Consider the following 24,481-nt stretch of genomic DNA (forward strand, 5'->3'; position numbering starts at 1 on the left):
ACGTCTTTATTGAGGCCACCTTTATTAGCCCCTGGAGATGGGCTCTGCACCACCAGAGCGGGCCCTATTCCCAGAATCACTTGGGGCCCAGGCCTCCCTCCACCCTGCAAAGGCCACCACTCCCCCAGTCCCTTTGGAGGAATGGGGCGCCCAGGTGGCTCAGTTGGTTGAGCGGCTGACTTTGGCTCAGGTCATGGTCTCACCATTCATGGCTTCGGCCCCGCATTGGGCTCTGTGCTGACAGCTCAGAGCCTGGAGCCTGCTTCAGATCCTATGTCTCCCTCTCTGCCCCTCCCCTGCTTGTACTCTCTCTCTCTTGTTCTCTCTTCAAAATAAACATTAAAAAATATGTTTTTTGAGGAATAAATGCTTATTGTTGTTTTTTTTTTTTTTAATTTTTTTTTCAACGTTTATTTATTTTTGGGACAGAGAGAGACAGAGCATGAACGGGGGAGGAGCAGAGAGAGAAGGAGACACAGAATCGGAAACAGGCTCCAGGCTCTGAGCCATCAGCCCAGAGTCTGATGCGGGGCTCGAACTCACGGACCGCGAGATCGTGACCTGGCTGAAGTCGGACGCTTAACCGACTGCGCCACCCAGGCGCCCCGCTTATTGTTGTTTTAAAAAAATTTTTTTTAATGTTTATTTTGGAGAGAGCAAGAGACAGAGACATAGAGTGCGAGTGGAGGAGTGGCAGAGAGGGTCATAATCTCGTGGTTCATGGGTTGGAGCCCCGCATCGGGCTCTGTGCTGACAGCTCCGAGCCTGGAGCCTGCTTCAGATTCTGCGTCTCCCTCTCTCTCTGCCCCTCCCCAGCTCACGCTCTTTCTCACTCTCAAAAGTGCAGGGACTGACGTCCTTATCCTTCCAGCTCTCCTACAAGTCCGCCATCTTAAACGAGTGGACGCTTACCCCACTGGCTCTCTCTGGGCTTTGCCCGCTCTCTGAGCTCGACCCCCTCACCACCTCTGGGACACAACTACAGCGGAAAGAGTCTCTGGATTCAATTTCCCATTCCTCAGGCTCGGAGGACATCGAAGTCCAGCACTCAGGCCATAAGATCCGACGGAACCGGAAGCTCACGGCCTCCTCCCTCAGCCTGGACACCGCCAGTTCATCCCAGCTGTCTTGCAGCCTAAACTCTGATAGCTGCCCACTCCAAGTGAATGGCTCCAAGAGTCCAGATCGTTCCGAGGAGCCCATGTCCTACGACTCCGATCTGGGGACAGCAAATGCCGATGACTCAGACCCGTCTCTGCAAGAGTGAGTGTCCTCCCCCCACTCCTTCTCCTCCCCCTGCCTTCCTTCCTTCCTTCTCCTCTTCCTCTTTCTCTCCCTTCCTATGGCATGTGATTGCCTGTCACTGAGCATTGAGCTCTCTAAGGGCATAAAGGAAAAGAGGACCGTGGCTCTTCCTCAGGGACTGGAGTTGCCGGGACTTATAACTGGAGGCAACATGGGGCAGCGAGGAGAATGGATTCAGGGAGGGCTCAGAGCTGAATCAGGCTCCGGCTCTGCCCCTGGCTGATCTTCGACAAGTTACCTAATTTGTCTGAGGCTTCGTGTAAAATATTATTGCCTCTAGGGCGGAAACTAACGGTTCGGAGTTAGATGTACGACTTCCAAAAGACGCAGTGAAGCCCAGCGCGTCAGGGTGCTCCGCTGCGACCTCCCAGAAGGCCTCTGAAGGACACAGACCCTGAATGAGGCCTGGAGGAGGTGGTGCACAAAAGGGGCCAAGCAAGTGAGTGGAGGAAGAGCACAGGGAGCAATGAACTTGACTAGAGAAGGGACCCTGGGCAGAGCTATCTCTTTAAAAGAACTTTTTTCTATTTGAGTATTGTTGACGCACGGTGTTATATTAGTCTCAGGTGTACAACGTAGTGAGTCACCATCTCTCTATGTTAACCATGCTCACCACAGCAGAGCCTTCTTCGTTCAGGCCCTTTTGAAACATTCATTTTTTGGGGCGCCTGGGTGGCGCAGTCGGTTAAGCGTCCGACTTCAGCCTGGTCACGATCTCGCGGTCCGGGAGTTCGAGCCCCGCGTCAGGCCCTGGGCTGATGGCTCAGAGCCTGGAGCCTGTTTCCGATTCTGTGTCTCCCTCTCTCTCTGTCCCTCCCCCGTTCATTCTCTGTCTCTCTCTGTCCTAAAAATAAATAAACGTTGGGAAAAAAAAATTAAAAAAAAAAAAAGAAACATTCATTTTTTAATAGATTTATTTTTATGGTAAGAAAAAAAAGTCTACCTACAGTGAAACGTCTTTTCCACCTTTGTAACCATAATTGTTAATTCCTTACATCTTTCTTTTTCTTTTTCTTTTTTTGTTTTTTTTTTAATTTTTTTTTTTAACATTTATTTATTTTTGAGACAGAGAGAGACAGAGCATGAACGGGGGAGGGGCAGAGAGAGAGGGAGACACAGAATCTGAAACAGGCTCCAGGCTCTGAGCTGTCAGCACAGAGCGGACCGTGAGATCATGACCTGAGCCGAAGTCGGCCGCTTAACCGACTGAGCCACCCAGACGCCCCTCTTTTTCTTTTTTTTTAAGTTTATTTATTTATTTTTGAGAGAATGAGCAGGGGAGGGGCAGTGAGAAAGGGGGACGGAGGATCTGAAGCAGATTCTGTGCTGACAGCAGAGAGCCCAACGTGGGGCTCGAACTCACGAACCGTGAGATCATGAGCTAGGCTGAAGTCAGACATTTAACTGACCGAGCCACCCAGGCACCCCCTTTACATGTCTTTTTCTGATGTTTCTAAATGCACCTAACAGATATGAATAGATAGACTTTTTAAATGTCTTTTATATTTCTTATCTCTGCCTCATCCCCACAAAGCTATTATAAATATACTGTTTGATACCTTGTCTCAGAAGAGATCAGAATTTTTGTTTTGGAGCTTCATATCAGTTTCTTCAGTTTTTTTTTTTTTTTCCCCGTGGCATGTGTTTCCATTGTATGAATGTACCTTAGTTTATTTGACCAGCCCTGTATTTACTGGACACTGGAGTTCACTCTTTCTATAAATAACCGTGTGTATGTGATATTCTAATTCTATGCAACTATCTCTGTTCAGTAAAGTCCCAGAAACAGAATTGCTGAGGCAAAGGATAAATGAATCTACAATTTTCATAGATAACCGCCGTTTACACTCTGTCAGGAATGTACCTGTGCCCTCTCGGCCTTGTAGGCAGAAGGTATTATCAAACTTTTGGATATTTGCTCATCTAATAGGTAGAACATGATAAACTTTTTTTTCAAGTTTATTTATTTGTTTTGAGAGAGAGAGAGAGAGAGAGAGAGAGCAAGCGAGCATGAGTTGGGGAAGGGCAGGGAGAGAGAGGGGGAGAGAGAGAATCCCAAGCAGGCCCCTCGCTGTCAGTGCAGAGCGTGATGCAGAGCTTGATCCCAGGAACTGTGAGATCATGACCCAAGCCAAAATCAAGAGTCGGACGCTTAACTGACTGAGCCACCCAGGCGCCCCGAAAATGGTAAACTTTTATTAAGCGCTTCCTTCAGCCAGACCCATGTTCCCTCAGCCAGTGTCTAGGATCTTCTTTTCTACTCCTGTGTGCCCCTACCTTCTTGGTTCATTCAAGTCTTTACAGGTTTCCCAGCTGCTGTGGGAAGAACACCAGATTGGGTGCCGGTACGGACTGGCTTGTAGCAGGATCCGGCCTCAAGCCCTGTTCTACCAGTCACAAGTCCAGTAACGGCAGGCCAAGCGTTGGCTCTGTGAGGTTGTTTCTTCATCTGTAAAGTGGAGGCTCCCTCATAGGGATTCTCTGGCTGAGAATCAGATCAGATGCCTGGGGGCGAATTACGGCTGAAGCAGCTTCTGAGCAACAGAGCACATTAGCTAGAACTTTCAAACATCAAACAAGAATTTAGGTAGAACATCCTGGAAGGGAGCAATCCCCGCTCTATCGGCTGGGCCCATGGCGTGACTTAAGTTCACTCACCTGTCTGAACCCTTCCTTGTGTCTCCTCCTCCCACAGGCCAGCCCGCCGGCCCTCTGTCTGTCATGTGCCCTGCTTTTATCTTTCGTGAGTCTTGTGATTGGAAAATTCCAGCTTAAGGCCGTTGAATCAGTGACCGTCCACCCTGTGTGGGAAGCGTCATCCTGGGCATTGTGGGAGAAGTCAAGGGAAGAGGGTCAGGATGTACAGACCAGCGCGGGGCAGTGGCGTGCGGAACCAGCAAACACAGAGCACACAGATGCACAAACACACATCCAGCACCGTCACTCTGAGTGCTGGGCTTGAAGTTATCTTCGCACGTCCACACACACCAGCTCTTAGAGGGTGTGTCTGAGGGTGAAGAGTCACATCAGCAGTTAAGAGTTCGCTTATTTTTGTCATATTACTTAAATATTTGTTTACGTGGATTTTTTAAAGTTGATTTATTTTGAGAGAGAGAGAGAACAGGCGTTCTATCAAAATAAATGTTAAAAAAAGTTTTTTAAAATCATCTACAAGTTAAACATAAAGTACAAAAGATGTAACATTCCAAGGAAATGTATTAACTTAATGTTTTCTGGAAACCAAACTGCAGTTTGCTTTGTGAATAGAGGATTGATGGCCTGAATAGCTTCTTTTGTGTTGGTTGGGTCTGAATTACAGTGATCGCTGAGAAGCACAGCTAGGGGCCGGTGGTTAGGAGTGTGGACTCAGGAGCCAGACTGCTGGAGTCTTCCATTAACCAGCTTTGCGACCCCGGGCAAGATACTCAACCTTTCTGACCTTGATGTCCTCATCTGCAAGACGGGGATAAGAATGCTAGGAAGTGAGTTAAGGTATGCAAAGCGCTTAGAGCAGTGCCAATCACAGGGTGAGTGCTCCATAGGCGGTGTCATCATCATTTTACTACTGGGGGTCCCCGTGATGTCAGTTCTCGCGCTACTTGTCTGTGTATACACGGCTGCAGATCTGTGCTTGGTGATATTTGTCAGAGGTCGTTATCATGAGGCCTTCTCTTGGGGGAAATGATTCTTCGCACATGCGGCCCCCTCCTGTACTTTCATGAGCACCCCTGACCGCCAGGTGGTGCCGTGGACCCCAACGCGCTAGTCCACGCGCTCAGGAAAAGCGCAGGCTCAGAATCGCTTGGCGGGGGCACTTTATGGGGTGGTCATGCCGATTCTCCAGCCCATGCTTTTATTCCACACCTACGCCTCTGTGTACGCGCAATATACGTATGTGTATAATACGTATATGTTTCCAGACTGTCTTCTAAATGAAAGCACAAACTTCTAGAATTTTTCAACAGGCAGTTTTTGAAAAACGCTGCCCTGAGCTGGACAGAAGTGGAAGGACCGGAGCGGTGTCACCGTTTCAGCCCTATGTTGGTTGCATTTTCTTCAAAAGTTTTGAAAATTCTCTTTCTTTCACTTTTCCTTCAAAACCTCATCTCTAGCACTTTTTCCCACTTGATGTGCATGTCTCTTATTCTCTCTGGGTCCTGCCGACCAGCTCTGATCCTGGTGAGACTCCTGTGAACTTGATTTCATCCTGACCGTGGTGTTGATTTGGTGGAAACTCTAATTTATCACACAAGCTTCTTGCTGTCGGGTGGTGTTTCTTTATTCCCACACCCAGTCCACTCCATCATTAAAATGTGTCTTACAGACGAGGGGTCATTTATAATTGATAACCATTTCGGTAATGCTGGTGAATCTTTCCGTAATTCTCTTTCCTTACATTTTTATAGCCATGTGTGTAGAGGCTAAGCAGTCTTGCCAGTGGCGATAAGAACAACCAATGACAAATTGAGGTTAATGTTTATTGAGTACTTACTTTGTGCCAGACACTCTATAAGCATTTTACCTATATGATCTCATTCAGCCTTGAACACAGTCATAGGTGGGTGCTGTTACCGTGCCGGTTTTACGGGTAAAGGAATGAAGTCCGTGAACTTTAGGAACCTATTGTGGGGCCACAGCAGTGTGCCAACCAAAGCCAACCAACATCACCCTTTAAGGAAACCCCTTACCCACTAGCTATGGATTTACCTATTCTGGACATTTAATACCAACGGAATCATACACTATGTGGCTTTTTGTGACCTCCTTCCTTCACTTAGTAGGTTTTCAGGGTTCATCCGTGTTGTAGCATGGGTCATGGCTGAATCATATTCCATTGTGTGAATACACCACAATTTGTTTTATCTTTTCAGTTAGTGGACATTTGTTCTATTCCTACTTTTTGGCTACTGTGAATAATATTGCTGTGAACACTCGTGTACAGGTTTTTGTGCAGACATTGTCTTTTCATTCTCTTGGGTATATACCCATGAGTTGAATTGCTGACTCATATGGTAACTCTATGTTTAACTTTTAAGGAACTACCAAACTGTTCTCCACAGAGGCTGCACCACTTCACATTTCCGCCAGCAGCGTGTAGGAGTTCCATTTTCTCTACACCTTTGCCAACACTTGTTATTCTCTGTCTTTTTAATTTTTAAAAAATTTTTAATGTTTCTTATTTTAGAGAGAGACAGAGAGAGAGAGAGAGACAGAGCATGAGTTGGGGAGAGGCAGAAAGAGAGGGAGACACAGAATCTGAAGCAGTCTCCAGGCTCCAAGCTGTCGGCACAGAGCCCGACACAGGGCTCGAACCCACGAACCGTGAGATCATGACCTGAGCCGAAGTCGGATGCTTAACTGATTGAACCACCCAGGTGCCCCTCTCTCTTTTTTATTATAGGCATCTTGGTAGGCATAAAGTAGTATCTTATTACGGTTTTGATTTGTATTTCACTCCCGTCTAATGATATCGAGCATCTTTTCATGTACTTTCCATTTGTATACCTTTAGAGAAGTGTCTCTGTAAACCTTTGCCCATTTTTCAGTCAGATTATTTGTTCTAATATTATTGAATTGTAAGAGCTCTCTATATTCTGGATACTAGACCCTTATCAGATATGTGATAATCCTTGGATATAAGATATGCAGATTTTTTTCCTGTTCTATGGGTTATCTTTTTACTTTCTTGATAGTATCCTTTTGAAGCCCAAAAGCTTTTAGTGTTGATAAAGTCCAGCGTACCTATTTTTTATTGTTTACTTATTTGTTGGCTGTCATATAAGAAACCATTGCCTGATCCAAAGATGTATACCTGTTTCCTTCTAAGAGTTTTATAGTTTTAGCTCTTACTTTTAGGTCTTTGATCCATTTTGAGTTCATTGTTTATATGGTATGAGGTAGGGGTCCAACTTTCTTCTTTTGCATGGGACTGTTCGCTTATCCCAGCACCATTTGTTGAAAAGACTATTCTTTCCCCACTGAAATGTCTTGGGCTGCAGATCAGTTGCCCATAAATGTATGGGTTGTTCACCAATGTTTGACTAGCATGTCTTGAAATGTTGTTTGGGGTTATGATGTAGATAAGAGCACACAGCTCAGCCAGAAGACATTAAGGTAGAAACTTGAGTTCTAAAATCCTTATGGAAATGAGCCCACATTAAGGGGAGTTTGGCACGTCTTCTGACCCAGTGTAAACCATTAGGGCAGATATGGGCAATCTCTTGGGCCCCGGGTAGCTTTGTTGTTGTAGGAATCTGTATTCACCCGTGACATACTCTATTGGTTCATAAACAAAGGAGGAGACAGCAAATAGTTCTAGTTCAGAAACAGAATGTGGATTCTCAGAAGCCTCAGGAGAAGGGGAGCAGCCACTAGCCAGTGCACATTTTAGAAGGCCCAGAGTAGTTTTCATGTGCGTGCGTGTGTGTGTGTGTGTATGTAAAGACAGTAACACTGGCTCCCTGTAGTCCCTGAAGCACCACTGAAGGGCAGGAAGAGGCAGTACCATTGGAAGAGTGAGCAGGTGCACACCCCATGTATACTTGCGTGCACACTCCTGCACCCCGTGTACACTGATCTCCGGCAGCAGGTCCTGGGAACAGGAGGCATCTGGGACCCCACATACGGCCCAGCTCTGGTGGACCAGCGCTTGCACCGGAGATCCCGGGCCCCGCAGTTCCCTTGGCCGCCCACTCTACCTCAGTCCCAGCTGGGGAGAAACTTTGTGAGGCGTGTCAGAGGAAGGCTTGTGTGTAAGCAGAGGAGCACGGTGGGTGGATGACGAGGATGTTTTGTTTTGGAAATCCCCAGACAGCAGTTTTGCCTTCTTACCGCCGTCCCAATAGCCTTGGGCATTCTAGCTGACAGCTTGTCACACAGGTTTCTCTGTTTAAAAACTTCCAGGGTATTGTCGGAATTCAGCAAAGCCCAGGTAAACTCTGTGCCAACCAATGGACTGAGCGGACTGAGTGGAGAAATGGAGATTCCCACGGGGCGGGCCTCACTCCCCCTCCCCGGCCTGGAGGCCAGCATCCCTTTTGATGTGCCCGCAGAGCCCCTCCCGCCCCAAGCATCCTCTGGGACTCAAGATGGGGACCGCAAGCAGGAGCCGCCTCCCCAGGCACCTGGCACCCTGGGCTTGCTGCAGTTGGGCACTGCCAAAGCTGTCCCCTCGGTGAGCATTTTAGACCAGAGGCCTTCCAGTCCCGTGGGAGAGGCGGCGGCCAGAGCATTCAGCCCGGGGAGCGGCCAGCAGAAGTCTGTGGAGGATGACGGAGCTGCACGGAGCCTTGGGGTGTCCTCACCCACCAGCCCGGTGAGTGATACAAGCTTTTCGGGGAGAGGTCTTGGGGAAATGTCTCAGAGCTGGTGCAGGGTCTCCCCAGCTAGCCACCCCGAGTGGTCTCTGCCTTGTCTCCATTAGCCCCTCATATCTGTCACGGCGGACGTGAGCCAGGCACGGTGCCAGTCCCTTCCCATGGGTCTCTCTTGTCCTCTCACATTGACCCCGTAGAGAAGATAATTCTCATCTGATCATAGACCCTGCGCATAACCACTGCCACTTATCAGCTCAAGGCCTCGGGCGAGGCCCTTTGCCTCACTGAGCCTTGGTTTCCTCCTCAGCTCTTGTTATTATTAAATTCAGATTTGCTAAAATACCAGACTTTGAGAATACTCATCTTGCAATATGAGCCAGGTTAGAACTGCACCATCCCCTATGGTAACCACTAGCCACACGTGGCTGTTGAATGAGCGTGTAAAATGTGGTTAGCTCAAACTGAGATAAGCTCTGTGAAATAAACACTGGATCTTGAAGGCTTCGTCTGAAAAAAAAAGAAGGTGAAATACTCAATCATTTATCGATTATGTGTTACAATGAAAATATGTTTGATGTTGGGTTAAATATAAAAGTTAATTACACGTGTTTCTTTTTACATTTTTTTTTTAATTTTTTTTCAACACTTACTTATTTTTGGGACAGAGAGAGACAGAGCATGAACGGGGGAGGGGCAGAGAGAGAGGGAGACACAGAATCGGAAACAGGCTCCAGGCTCTGAGCCATCAGCCCAGAGCCCGACGCGGGGCTCGAACTCCCGGACCGCGAGATCGTGACCTGGCTGAAGTCGGACACCTAACTGACTGCGCCACCCAGGCGCCCCTCTTTTTACATTTTAAAAACGTGGCTAGTAAAACATTTAAAATGATACATGTGGCTGGAATTCTGTTTCTGTTGGGCAGTGCAGCTCTAGAATGGGCCGGTCTCCTTTGTTGATAACCCCGAGGGAAGCCAGCCCTGGGAATCTCCTGCACAGAGCCATGGGTCAGAGGCTTGAGAACCATCGGCCCAGTGAAGCGGTTGTCAAAGCTGTGGACCTGAGCTCTTTGCCATTTCACATTTGTCCTTTAGGATGAATAGCCAGGGTAGGAAGTTGTATGCACGTGTGCATGCAGACATACAGAACCCCAGGTTTATCCCAGCTGTTGTCTGGGGTCACGTTAGGATATAGTCTTGCTTTTTCAGCTCCATCCGTGCATATCTCTCATCCGGTAGCTTCCAGATCCTGTAACTCAGGATGGGGCCAAGGCCGTGAAATAGATTAGGACACGCGCTCGCGCGCGCGCGCACACACACACACACACACACACACACTTTTAAATAGCTTTATTGAGATATAACTCATATACCATACAATTCACCTAATTAAAGTGTATAATTCCATTTTTTTTCGTATATTCACAAGGTTGTGCAGCCATCACTACAATCGAATTTGAAAATATTTTCATCCCCCATAAAAGAAATCCCTTGGGATGCCTGGGTGGCTCAGTCGTTTGAGGGTCTGACTTCAGCTCAGGTCATGATCTGTGGTTCACAAGTTCGAGCCCCATGTCGGGCTCTGTGCTGACAGCTCAGAGCCTGGAGCATGCTTCAGACTCCCTCTCTCTCTGCTCCTCCCCTGCTGATGCTCTGTCTCTATCTCTCTCTCAAAAAATAAACAAAAACATTTAGAAAGAAAAGAAAAGAAATCCCTTACCATTAGCAGTGACGTCCCATCCTCCTCCTCCCGCCTCACTCCCCTCATCCCCTGGCAACTACTTATTTCCTTTGTCTATAGATTTGCTATTCTGGACATTTCACAGAAATGGAATCCTGTAATATGCAGCCTTTGGTGACTGGCTTCTTCCAATTAACATACTGTTTTCAGGATTCATCGTTGTTGGAGCCTGATCTGTGCTTCAGGGAGTAATAATTCATTGTAGATTCCTTTGTATGAACCCGTCACATTTTATTTTGTCCTTCATCAGTGGATAGACTTTTGTTTTTTTCCCCCCATTTTTTTGGCTAATATAAATAACACAGCCATGAACATTCATGTACAAGTTTTTGTGTGGGTATATTTTTGATTGTCTTGGATGTATACCCAGCAGCAAAATCTCTGGGTCACATGGTAACTCTATATTTAACCTTCTGAGGAACTACCAAACTGTTTTCCTAAGCAGCGGCCCCATTTTATATTCCCACCAGCAATGTATTCCATCCTCACCAACAGTTCTTACTGTCTTTTTAAAAATTGTCATTATAGCTAGCAGGCGGCAGGAGCAGTATCTACTTACGGTTTTGATTTGCGTTTCTTTAATGACTAATGATGTCAAGCATCATCTTGTTTGTGTGACTTTTGGCCATTTGTAGATCTACGTTGGAGGAATGTCTATTCAGAACCTTGGCCCATTTTTATTTTATTTTGTTTATTTTTCACTTATTTATTTTGTGGGAGTGCGGGCATGAGTAGGGGAGGGGCAGAGAGAGAAGGAGAGAGAGTCCCAAGCAGGCTCCTTGCCGCTAGCACAGAGCCCGATGCAGGGCTTGAACTCACGAAACGTGAGGTCACAACCTGAGCCAAAACCAAGAGTCAGATGCTGAACCCACTGAGCTACCCAGGTACCCCTTGGCCCATTTTAAAATGGGATTATTTGTCTTTTTATTATTGAATTATAATAGTTCTTTATATATTCTGGGTTGTATACCCTTATTAAATACATAATTAGCAACTGTTTCCTCCCATCCTGTGAGTTGTCGTTTCACTTTCTTGGTGGTAACATTTACAGCATAAACGTTTTCAATGTTGATAGAGTCCAGTCTACCTATTTTTTTCTTTCGCCATTTGTGCTTTTGGTGTCCCGTGTATACCCGTTTCCTAGCCCAAGGTCACAAAGATTGATGCGTTCTTCTAAAAATTTTATAGTTTTAGCTCTTACATTGAGATCTATGATCCATTTTGAGTTGACTTTTGTATATGGTATAAGGACGAGGCCCAGCTCGATTCTTTTGCATATTGATGTACAGTGGTACCAGCACCATTTGTTCAAAAGACTATTATTTCCGGGCGCCTGGGTGGCTCAGTCGGTTAAGCGTCCGACTTCAGCTCAGGTCGTGATCTGTGGTTCGTGAGTTCGAGCCCCGCGTCGGGCTCTGTGCTGACGGCTCAGAGCCTGGAGCCTGCTTCCGATTCTTGTGTCTCCCTTTCTGTCTGCCCCTCCCCTGCGCGCGCTCTCTCTCTCTCTCTCAAAAATAAAGATTTTTAAAAATTTACCAGAAAAAAAGACTATTATTTCCCCCTTTAGAACGTTTTCGAGGAATGCTGTAAAGTGATCTTTAGTACACATCTCAGTGAGTACTTATATACGATGTACCCTCTATGGCCACCCTCCAGATGGAAACATAGAACACTTCCAGCCCACCAGAAGGCTCTCTCATGCCTTGTCCCATTGTTCCCCTCTAAAGGAAGCCTCTATTCTGACTTCTAGCACCGTAGATTAATTTCTCCTATTGTTCGACTTCATTCGTATGGAAGGAACTGTACAATGCATACTCTTTTGCTTCTTTCACTGAGCATTATGTCTGTGTGGTTCACCTGTGCATATAGCATGAGGCTATAGTTTGTTCTTTTCCATTGTTCTGTAGCATTCCATTGTAAGAGTATATCACAGTGCATCTATCCATTCTCCTGCTAACAGACATTTGGGTTGTTTCCAGGTTTGGGCTATTATGATGAAAGCTGATGTGAACGTTCTTACATTTGTATTTCTGTGAACCCCTCTGCACTCTTTTCTGGGGGTTTATATCTAGGAGCGGAATCGCCCAGTCATTGGGAAGGCGTATGTTTACCTTTAGTGCATACTGCCAAGCAGTTTTCTAACAGTGCTTGCATTGACTTGTACTCACATTGGCAATATGTGAGCATTTTCATTGCTCTTTATCCTAGCCAGTGGGTCATCAGTCTTTTTCATTTCGGCCACTCTAATAGGTGTGCAGTGGGACCTCACTGTGGTTTTAATTTGCATTTCCCTGATGACTAACGATCTTGATACCTTTTCGTTTGCTTATTGGCTGTTGGAAGTCTCTAAGTCATTGCTTCATTCTTAAATTGAGTTGTGTGTATTTCCTGATTCATTGGTAGAGGCTCTTTACATATTATGGATATGTCTTTTATTAGAGAAAAAAATATGTCGCATATACATATAGCAAACGTTTCTTCAAGTCTATGGCTTGCCTGTTTTTTTAACGTTTATTTATTTATTTTGAGAGAGAGTGTGTACGCTCATGCGCGTGCAGAAAAAGAGGGAGAGAGGAATGCCTGGGTGGCTCAGTCGGCTAAGCTCAGGTCATGATCTCGCGGTTCACGAGTTCAAGCCGTGCGCCGGGCTCTGTGCTGACAGCTTGGAGCCTGGAGCCTGCTTTGGATTCTGTGTCTCCATCTCTCTCTCTCTGCCCCTTGCCCACTTGCACTCTGTCTCTGTCTCTCTCTCAAAAATAAATAAACATTAAAAAAACAAAAGAAAAAGAGAGGGAAAGAGAGAGAATCCCAAGCAGTCTCCACACTGTCAGTGCAAAGCCTGACTTGGGGCTTGAACTCACAAACTGTGAGATCATGACCTGAGCCGAAATCAAGAGTTGGATGCTTAACTGATTGAGCCACCCAGGTGCCCCTATGGCTTGTGTTTTAAATCTCTTAATGGTATTTTTCGTGGAGCAGAAATTCTTGGTTTTAATGCTCTTCAATTTATTGGCCTCTCTGTTTGTGGTTTACGTATTTTGTGTCTATTTTTAAGATCTCTACCCAAAGCTGTGAAGACCCCTGTATTTTCATCTAGAAGCTTTGTTGTTTTACCTTTTGCAATTAGATTTATGATCCACTTGGGACTGAGTTTTGTGTATGGTGTGAGGTAAGAGTCAAAAGTCACGTTTTGTCCATACAGATATCGGACCGACTAGCACCACTGACTGAATGTGACTGTATAAGCCATGTAGCTGTATAAGTGAGGTCACAGTCTCCATTTTTTACTATCCTGAAGAGTCTTCAGGGCCCAGAATGTCAGAGGACTCTGAAGGTTTTGAGCCGACAACTGTCAACACCCTGAAGGGTAAAGAAGAACGACTCCACAGCCCCTGGCTTGAGCTGGAAGCAGGGGGCTACCCCTAGGGTCTGGGGCTGCGCGCCCTAGTAGGATGCCACAGAGTGGCGTTGACCAAGCTGAGTTCACTCCCGTCCAAGACCTGACTCGTGTTGTGTCTCAGCTCCGACATCCTGTCTTGCCAGGGTCCCAGAGCTGATGGGACAGGGCAGCTTAACTTGTCACCCAAGCTCCTCGGCTCACCGGGCGTTGCTCCTCTGGCCTCCGGCAGCTTCTGCCACCGCAGGCTCCTTTCAGCCCCAGGCGTTTCCATTTGCCATTCCATCTGCCCGGACCCTTTCCCAGCTCGCCCCTTTTCCTCACCCTTGTCTCCGCCTTCCCCCAGCACCCTGTCCCAAAAGCACCGTCCCCAGTGACTCCCTTTCCCATTTGCCTGCTTCACTTGATTTCCTGCCTCTGGACTCGAATATCGGCTCCGTGATACGGAAGAGCATGTCTGTTCCCTTCTGTAAGGTCAGCTCTGCACACCGTACCTGGGTGAGTGCAGGCGTAATTAACGGCTCTCGAACTCTCAGAGACTCTCGAGATGCCAGCTTGGGAGTTTACGCTGAGAAGTAGGCCGCCAAGTGCATGGGCTGGGCTGGTGGGTCTGACCAGGGCGGGCTCCGCCTCCCCGCAGGCCTCAGGGGACTCAGGTGGCTGAGAGCCCACAGGACCCACTCATCCCTCCCCTAAGTAGATAGTCGCTGGGCACTCCCGTGCAGCCCACCTGGTGGACCCCCGGCTCCACCCCGCGTGTCACCCCTGTGAGTCTCATTTTCCTGTGCTTCTGTCACTTAGTCACTGCCATTTATTTGACACTTTGGTGGCGTGGGGTGGGGGTGGGGGGGTGAGTAGAGGGTTCTGACTGTCAAGTCGTATAACCATGAGAGCCATTCAGTCTTTCTTTAAAAAAGAAACAAAAACCATTATTTTAAATTCATTCACCACAGAGGCCCTGCTCTGGGCCAAGCACCATACTTGGTACGGTGATGGAACAGGACGGACAAGGGCCCTGCTCCTTGGGGACAGACACTGGATCAGGCAAGTCATTACCCACATCATAATTACACTGGTGACAAGTGCCAGGAAGGAAAGGGGCCGGGAGTGGGGGAGCTAAGGGGACTTCTATTTGTGGACTCCGGGGGGCTGTGAACGGATTTCTCAGTTGCACTCCAGAGGACAGTCTGGATTCTAAGACTTCACCCAGTGAAAGTGGCATTCCTCTGTCTCGGGCCCCTCGTGGCAGGTGCTGCCATGGCTTTGACCCGTGGTCTGTGGCGGTTTCCTCCACCGTTAGAGCGGCAGGGAACTGGCCAGATGTGGGGGCTTGAATGAGCAGAAGGTAGGAAGGTAGGTGGTAGGAAGGGGGAGGGGGAACAGTGGGGTGCTCCCCCCACACTCCGCTTGGTGACCGGGGGCCCTGGCTGGGGCACAGCTACAGAGCTCCGTCCAGGCCTGTGTGCAGTAGCTCCAAGGACCCAGTGTTCCCACTGGTTTTGTCTGTTGTCTAAGAGAACAAAAGATGTTTCCTGGAGTATCATTTCCTGGGGGCTGACCTGTGGCCGCTGGACCGAGTCTGAACACTTCCCGATCGTCTCCCTCACCTCCTTGGAGAGAGGAGCCCTCACCAGTGAACTTCTATCACCTCACAATTCACATTTGTCTCCTTCCTTCCAGTCCCCTTGCCCCAGCCTTGTTATTTTATGCCAAAGACGTTTGATACTCAAGAATTATTCCCTCACCTGTGATAACTCTGTGCCAGGCAGAAAGAAGAGTGGCCATTGCATACAGCTTGGTAGGTGCTGGGTGGGGTGGGCAAAGAATGCCGTGGGAGCCCCGAGGAGTCCCTGACCCAGCTAGGCAGCGGGAGGAGTGTAGGCTGGGAAATAGTCAGGAAAGCTTCCCAGAGGAGGTGATGGACGGCCCCTGAGCTGAGTCTTAAGGAATAGTGAGCTGGGAGGCCGCAGGACTTCCCAGGTGTGTGTGCCAGGCTCTGTGGGGCTCCTGCCCATTTTCCTCGGGGAGCTCCCCTGGGTCTCTATGGCCCAGGCAGGCTTTGTTCAGAATCTTGTGTTGCAAATGCTTCCCAAGTAGCCACCCTGATTGACACATTGTCCTGTCACTGACTGAAGGAAGCACCTGCTAATTCCGAGGGTTTTCAGAGGGAGCCCTGGAGCCCAGCCCTGAGGCCCCGATACTCCCGACTCAGAGTTCTCCACTCTTGGCTTAAGGTGCCAGAAAGCATCTGAATGGATTAAACTGTGCAAACCAATCCCTCTAGGGCAGCCCAAGCCTTACTCCCCTTCCGCGTCTACGGGAGCAGAGAGGGCAGTCTCATTTAGGGGGTGGAAATAGCAACTTCAGGGTGAGGCTGGTGACACTTAACAAAATAGCTGGGCTGGACCCACCTCTCGTGTGAGTCACTTCCTCTGTGTAGACAGCCACTTAGGGCAGTCCAGCCAGCTTTCTTCTTGACTCTGCTCATCCATGCTTAGGCACAGAAAGGCAGGGAGTGCTTGAAATGGGGGAGGGGGGAAGCTAAAATCCCTTCCCACAATTCTGTGACCCCAGACCCACCCCACTTCTCCCACTGGTGAGCAGCTTCAGTCTCAGCAACAGAAGGGGTCCTGGGTCCTGCTCACCCATGCCTCCCTCATCTCAAACCCTATAAGCAGGGCTGACAAACTGTAGTCGCTGGGCACTAGTGACTGGTGCTGGGATGATGGGATGTCCACCTGCGACAAAATAAAGGTAGACCCCTTCCTCACACCATACACAAGAATTAACTCAAAATCAGTTGGAGACTTAGGGGAGCCTGGGTGGGGTGGCTCAGTCGGTGAAGCCTCCGACTTCGGTTCAGATCATGGTTCGTGAATTCGAGCCCCACGTCGGGCTCTGTGCTGACGGCTTAGAGCCCGGAGCCTGCTTCCGATTCTGTGTCTCCCTCTCTCTCTCTGCCCCCCCCCCCCCGCTGTCTCTCTCAAAAATAAATAAACATTAAAAAATTTTTTTTAATAGGCAAAGAATTCGAATAGACATTTCTCCAAAGAAGATCTACTGGTGTCCACTGAGCACGTGAAAAGATGCTCGGTGTCATTGTCCTTAGACACTGGGGAAATTGCAAACCCAAACCACAAGACGGTACTTCACACACGTGAGGATGGCTATAATCAAACAGATAATAAAAACGTTGGAAAGGATGTGGAGAAATTGGAATCCCCATATGTGGTGGGAATGTAAAATGGTGTAGTCACTTAGGGAAAGAGTTTGGAAATTCCTCAGAAAGTTAGACATAGTTACCGAATGGCCCATCAGTTGCACTCATAGACATGTACCCAACGGAACGGAAAACATAGGTCCACACAGAAATGGTTACGTGGAGACAGAGACAAACCAAACAGGGCCTTTTGGTGAGGCAGGCCTTCTCCTGAGGACGCCCAGGGACTGGAGAAGAGGGGAGGGCCATGGTCAAGTTGGTCAGCTCCGTGAGGCCGAGGCCCGGAACCGAGACGTGGAGGCGTGCGTGCGGCAGCTGCAGGAGCGGATGGAGCTGCTGCAGGCCGGGGGAGACGCAGCTGTCACGGGGGTCCCCAGTCCCCGGGCCACGGATGCACCTTCCCATATGGCCCCCCGGCCGTGGCTCTGGGCCAAGGCCCGCTGGTGGGGCCAGGCCCCATGCACCGCCGCCACCTGCTGCTCCCTGCCAGCCTGACCTATCGGAGGCGCGTTCCCTGCTCCTGTTCGCCGTTGCTCTGGCTGCTGCCGCCGCCTTGGGCTGCACAGGGTTGGTGGCCTGCGCCCACCATCTCGCCCCGGTCTGGCGCCACCCGGGAGCCGCCTTCGCCCCCTGAACCCTAGGACCCCAAGCTGGAGGGTTGGGTGACCTGAGCACGGCGCAGAAGCCATTCCTACCGCCTCCCCGTTCACACCGCCTCCCAGCGTGGGTCTCCGGCTGAGCTCCAGCCCTGCGATCCGGGCCCGCCCCCTGGCGGCCGGGGAGGGAGGAGCAGGGGGCTCCATGGAGGCTTGCAACCAGGAATGCTGCAGTTGCTGCTGGGGAGAATGGCAGACCAACCACCTACTAACTCCGGCCTGGCTGAGGCCCCGCCGTGGATGGGCAAACTGCGATCTAGAGGAGACAGCAGGGCCAGGGCTCGGCCATCAGTTTTTCACCCTCCACGCGCCCCCCGCCTATCGGCTCGCAGACCACAAATCCCTGTGCATGAGGCCCTACTATCCCGGGAATGTTCTCTTCCCGCGGCGAACGTCTAGTGCGAGCCCCGCCCGCCTTCTCGAGAACCTTTTGCTTTCGCCAGCCCCGCTTTTTCGGGGACTCGCGCGCCCTCCTCACGTATGTAGCTCTGGGGGCCACAGCAGGCTCCGCCCGCCTCGGCAGTTTGGGTATTTATTGACCTGTCCTCCGACCCGCCAAGTTCCAGGACCCCAGCACCCTAATCCACGTTTTGGATGCACTGAGACCCCGACATTCCTCAGTATTTATTGTCTCTCCACACCTGGGACCCCACCCCCGATCCTCGCGAATAAAAGGCCCTCCAGTCTGCCCAACAAAAAAAAAAAAAAAAGAAAGAAAAAAAAAGAAATGGTTACGTGAATGTTCGTGGCAGCATTATTCATAATTGCCCCAAAGCAGAGACAACCCAGATGCCCATCAGCTGATGAACGGACAGACCAAATGTGCTACATCCATACCTTGGAATACTAGTTAGTAATAAAGAAATACCGATGCCTGCCACAACATGGATGGACCTAGAAAACCTGATGTTCAGAGAGAAGGCAGACACAAAGACCACATTTATAAGATTCCTTTTATATTGGGGCACCTTGGTAGCTCAGTTGAGCGTTCCACTCTTGATTTTGGCTCCGGTCGTGATCCCAGGTTCGTGAGACTGAGCCCCACGTCAGGCTCCACACTGAGTGTAGAGCCTGCTTAGGATTCTGTCTCTCTCTTTCTCTGCCTGTCTGTCCCCCTCCCCTGCTCATGCTGTCTCCCCCCCACACACCCCAAAATAAATAGACATACAAATGAATAAAAAGACAAACCATAAATGAAGATTCTGTTTATGTAAACAGAATGGACAGATCTCTAGAAACAGAAAGTAGATTAGTGGTGGCCTAGAACTGGAGCGGTTGAGGGGAAATGGGAACTGACCGCTCCCGAGCACGGGGTTTCTTTCTGGAGGAATGAAAATGTTCTGAAGTTCGTGGTGCTGGTTGCACAACTCCGTGAATACACTGAAACTATTCAGTCGTGCGCTCTAAATGGGTTCCTTTGATGATCGGTGAATTGTGTCTCCATCAAGATGTCTGTAAAACAAAACAAACACACAAAAACCTTCAACCACCACCTGTGTCTTCCCTCCCTTCCCACTAGAAGAGCAGGAGCTGGATTTCAGAGGATGACTTCTACCGGCCTCCCCAGGAGCCGCCCACAGAGAGCCCTTCAGAACACTCCGTGGCTTCTTCCGGAGGGACTCCGGAGTCCAGGCCTGGGCTCCTCCAGCATTTTTCTCAAGGGCCAAGGAAAAGCCACTCCACGGGGGCCTTAATCCAAGCCTGCGTGCCTTCCCCAGGAGGCCGGCCAAGCAGGGCAGCGGCGGCCCAGGAGCACCAGAACTTCAGGGTGGTGCACCGCAGGCAGATGGGTAGGTGACCGCAGGGTTCCAGTGACCTTGCCGCGGGGACAGTGCCTTTCGGAGAGCAGTGCCAGAGCCCTCTTTTCCATTACTGGTTGGGTAGTGTATTCTCACGAGCAAAACCTCTTCCCAAAATGTAATCAGGAACACCCTTGCTGAGTAATTCAGGGAAGCATTTCAGGAAAAGTGCTATATTTTCTCATGAGAGCTCCACAGTATCATGCCCCCAAACCTGTTTCATATATTGAAATACTGAAACTTCCCCCCCCCCCCCCCGAGGTCGTGTGACTATGCACGACTCTGGGTTCTGCCTGTAGCTCAGAGCAAACCCTGCCTCCGGAAGGCGTTTCAGTGCCCCTTCCCGAGACCTCTGTCTTCGATGGTTTGTTTAACAGCTCTGGTGGGGGTGTATCAGCTCTGCCATCTGTTAGCCGTCCTCTGTGCGCTGTTTACAACGAGGCCAGCTCGAGTTCCGCACCCTGTGCAATTCTAAAAAGCGTTCAGTAACCATAAGCGAATTTCTCCACAACCCCCACAAACAGAAAAGTCTGCCCTGGAGCCGGTCTCTTTCTCACTTCATTTTCTGTTTGCCATGACCCAGCAGACGATTCCGGCCAGGTTCCTAGCTCAGGAGAGCCCTGGTCTCCACACTGGCTTCTTTTAGGTTTTTCTTGTAGTCCGTGTAACCATGCCAGAGAAAGTGTGCCTCATGCCTAGGCCGTCAGGTTCCCTGAAGGGTAGGAAGACCCTATACAATTATCTGAAATCTCCAAGGCTAGTTCAGGCTGCGGAAGAGAGAACTGTGCATCCTTTGGACCCCCCAGTTGCTGGCAGAGCCCTAGGAACCAGGGAGCATAGAGGGGTGTGTGGTGTCCAGGCACACGCTCATTCAGCGGGTATTTATTAAGTATCTGTGCTGTGCCAGGCTGTTCTGGGTGCTGGGGACACAGCAGGAAGCAAAGCAACGTCCCTGTCTTCACAGACTTCTTATATCCTAGTGCAAGAGGCAGGGAAGAAGGGAATTAACAAGTAAATGTATAGTATGGACTGGTGATAATAATTGCTGTGGAGAACTTGGGGAGTGCCGGGGGGGAGCGTACTATTTCATATGGGTGGCCAAGGAAGCCCTCACAGAGAAGGTGACATTTGAGGAGATGTGCAGGGAGAGAGGCAGGAAGGCACGGGCCGACCTGTGTGGCTCCAGCAGGGGAACAGATGCAAAGATCCTGCCATGGGCACGTGCCCAGGAAACCAAGGAGATGGGAAGGGGGTAGTTAGAGATGAGGGCGGAGTGACGGAGGGCCTCGCGGGCCACAGAAGGGACGTTAGCTTTCCCTCCGAGGGAGATGGCAGTCATTGCAGGGTTTGGGGCAAAGGGACGTGATCTGACTTCCTTTAAATGGGGAGTCATCCTGGCTCGTATGTTGAAGGACCTCAGGGGAGAGAGACCAGTCAGGAGGCTCTCGCCACAAGCCAGGCCAGGGGTGACAGCCGTCGGAGCCCGTGTGGTAGCGGTCGAGGTGGTGAGAAGCAGAGGGTTCCGGATGTGCCAGCAGAATTCGCTGACGGGCTGCGTGTGTATGTGTGTGACAGAAAGGAAAGGTTTTTAGCCCAAGCAGCTCGAAGGATGCAGTTTGCCATTTATGAGATGAGGGATGTTGGGAGAAAAGCTAGTTTGCAGTGGGAGGGGCAGGAATTGATTTTCGGGCATGTCAATTTTGAGATGCCTATTAGATATCAGCCATACATGGCACAGGTGGAGATCTGAACCTGAAGTTCAAGGGCAAGGTTCAGGCTGGACATAAACGCTGGGGAGCTGTTGGCATAAAGCCCTGAGCGTAGGCACGATCAGGTAGGAGGCGGGTGTCAATGGAGAAGGGGACCCAGGACTGAGCTCTGGGGTGCTCCAATGTTGACATGTCAGGGAGAGGCGGAGGAGTGAGCCCGGGGGACAGAAGAGTGGCCCGTCGTGGCGGAGGAGTACCCAGAGTGGCCCCTCAGCAGCCGTGTGAGGGAAGTGTCTCATGAGGGCAGGAGGGTCTCAGCTGTGTCCTGAGATACTGATGGGTCAGGCCAGATTGGCACCAAGGATTAGCCTTGGGATTTGGTGACAAGGAGGGCATGGGGCTTCCCAAGTGCCGTTTCAGTGGAAGGAGGGGACAAAAACCTGACTGGAGCAGATTCAAGATGGAACGGGAGCAGGGGAACCAGAGACAGTTGTGACACCTCCTCGAGGTTTTCTGTAAAGGGGACAGAGGAACAGGGTGGTAATTAGAAATGTGAGTGCCATCAAGAAAGCTATTTTTAAAGATGGCAGAAATAACAGCGTGTTTGTGTGCTGATGGGAACGAGCCAGGAGGGAAGGGACAAAGCAGTGACACGGTGGGGGGCGGGGGGGGGGCTGCTGGAGAGACGTCCCTGTCCTTGAGTGGGCAGTGGGGAGGGGTCCCCTGTGCAGACGGAGGAGTAGGCCTCAGACTGAGCCGGAAGTTCATCCCCGGTGACAAGGGGGAAGTCTGAGTGTGGGTACAGATGCCATAGTGAGGGCTCTGTGGAGGTAATTTTTTTAGTCCTTTTTTTTTTTTTTTTTTCTCAGTAAAATTCAGGAACAAGGTCAACAGCTGAGGGTGCGGATGGGACGAAGGCACTCCTAAAGCGTTCTCGCGGCAGCCCCTGTCCCCACCCGCTGCAGGGCCTCGGGAGGTAGAGGCTTGGCCCGCCGTCTAAAGTGCCTCTTTCTGCCCCCAGGGCTGTCCAACCCATTCCGGGGTCTCATGAAGCTGGGCACCGTGGAGCGGCGGGGGGCGATGGGCATCTGGAAGGAATTCTTCTGCGAGCTCTCCCCTCTGGAGTTCCGCCTCTACCTGAACACCGAGGAACGCACCTGCGTGGAGAACTGCTCCCTGCTGCGATGCGAGGCCGTGGGGCCAGCCCACGGCGACGGCCGCTTCGAGCTGGTCTTCTCTGGCAGGAAGCTGCTGGCCCTGCGGGCCTCCTCCCAGGACGAAGCCGAGGACTGGCTGGACCGGGTGCGGGAGGCCCTACAGAAGTGCCGGCCCCAGCAGGAGGATGAGTGGGTGAACATCCAGTACCCGGAGCAGCCCGAGGACCCCCCAGACGCCCCCCAGGGTGGCCTCCCCTCCCACCCGGACCCACCCACTGAGCCCGAGACTCTCCAGGGCACACAGTTCTGTTGGTCCTCTGCCCAAGTTCCCGAGCCAGACGCTATTAAAGAATCCCTTCTGTACCTGTACACGGACAGGACCTGGATGCCCTATATTTTTTCCCTATCCTTGGAGTCTCTGAAGTGCTTCCGAGTGAGAAACAACGAGAAAATGTTAAGTGACAGCCACGGAGTTGAGACCATCCGAGACATCCTGCCAGACACGAGCCTCGGGGGCCCATCCTTCTTCAAAATCATCACGGCCAAGGCCGTCCTGAAGCTGCAGGCCGGGAATGCTGAGGAGGCCGCCCTGTGGAGGGAGCTGGTGCGCAAGGTCCTGGCGTCCTACTTGGAGAGGGCCGAGGAGGCGGTGACACTGGGCGGGAGTCTGGACGAAAACTGTCAGGAGGTGCTGAAGTTCGCCACGCGGGAGAACGGCTTCCTGCTGCGGTACCTCGTGGCCATCCCCACGGAGAAAGGCCTCGACTCCCAGGGCTGCTTCTGTGCAGGTGCCCCCTTGCTGTCCCGCCACCCCCAGCCTGCCCGCCTCACTCTGCCTCGGGTGGGGCTCCCGATTTAGGCTCTCTGCCCTTTCCTGGCTCTCCACGAGCGTCCCCATGCCACCCCTGGGATGTTGCAGCAGACGTAGCCTCTGCTCCTCCCCAGCACCCACCGAGGCCAGCAGCCCTGCCGAGGGTTGGGACCTGTGGGTGCACAGCTCATCCTACTGAGTGCTGTGCAATAGAACATTCTCCGATGGTGAAAATATCCTAGATCTGTGCTGTCTAATATGGTAACTACAAGCCATCTGTGGCCCCTGAGGACTTCAAATGTGGCTAGTGTGACTAAGGAACCAAATTTTCAGTTTAACTTAAAGGTATTTAAATTGAAATGGGCGCCTGTGGCTTGTGGCCACCGTACGGGCCAGCACAGCTGTATATATTGTTCTGCAACTTGGTTTTGTTCTACTGAGGAATGTATCATGGATATTATTCTACGTCAGTACATCTGCCGTATCATTACTGTCCTCAAGTCTGATCCTTCTGTGTGGGACCACCGGGCCAGCTGCTTTATTTGGATTATTTAACTTAGTCCTAACAATAACCTGTCCTGTGGTGAAGCCAGATGAGGACCTTGACGGTCCTAGAGGCTCGCTCTGGCCGTGTCCCCGCAGGGCCTCTCCACCCCATTGCTTTTCAAGGCTGTGAGATATTCCATGGCTCACGTTCCATTTTTAGCTCTTCTCCCCGACCCAGACCCCTGTTTCCATCACCTTCGGTTCTCCAGGGGGACTGTGAGGACTTTGCCCTGCCGCAGGGTGCCCTAGCAGGAGACGCAGCTGCAGGTGGTTTGAGGACCATCCTGTTGGCTGGAGCCTGTGGGACCGGAGGGAAAGTCTGCTTCGGGCATCTGGAAGGAAGTGGTCTGCGGTTTTCTTCCTGCAGAAGACATTTTCAAGTCCCTGCTCACTCCCTCCTCACACCCGCCAACCCCTAACACTCACGCTCTGAACTTTCCGCCTGTGGGTGTTGGGCTCGTGGAGGAGGCCAGGCCCCCCAGGGCTGGTGAGGAGGGTCCCCCAGTGGGTGTGAATGCTGGCAGGGGGCGGCTCTCACTGTGCCTCTCACCCGCCAGCCCTCAGGCCGAGACTGAATCTGGGGGCTTGGGCTTCCTTCCTGCTGCAGGCATGGCTTTGTGGCCGGGTGGATGCCCACCGCCGGCATCTGGCTGTATTTCATGGTTCACAGGGCACTTTCAAAGCCTCATCTCATTTAAACTTGGTCATCACCCCCACAGGAGAGCAAGGAGCAGCTGAGTTTTATAGATACTGAAATGGAACCTCGTAAAACCTCGACGAAGGTTAGGATGAGGCAGCTATTAGGCAGAAGAGCCAGCCCTTCTCGTC

General features: G+C 50.6%; 1 protein-coding gene across 1 annotated transcript in view; it reads left to right on the forward strand.

Moving 5' to 3' along the window:
* The first annotated feature begins 37 nt into the window (after positions 1-37).
* Positions 38-24,481, forward strand: part of LOC147571506 (pleckstrin homology domain-containing family M member 1-like) — a 29,748-nt gene continuing 5,304 nt past the window's right edge. The window contains exons 1-5 of the mRNA XM_086696335.1: positions 38-154; positions 872-1,263; positions 8,209-8,620; positions 19,151-19,421; positions 22,161-23,084. Coding sequence (XP_086552461.1) covers positions 38-154; positions 872-1,263; positions 8,209-8,620; positions 19,151-19,421; positions 22,161-23,084 — 2,116 coding nt within the window. The remainder of the gene's footprint in view (positions 155-871; positions 1,264-8,208; positions 8,621-19,150; positions 19,422-22,160; positions 23,085-24,481) is intronic.

Source organism: Puma concolor, unplaced genomic scaffold (genome assembly GCF_028749965.1).
Source record: "Puma concolor isolate L17-30 unplaced genomic scaffold, mPumCon1.1.hap2 unalloc_scaffold_24, whole genome shotgun sequence".
Taxonomy (NCBI): domain Eukaryota; kingdom Metazoa; phylum Chordata; class Mammalia; order Carnivora; family Felidae; genus Puma; species Puma concolor.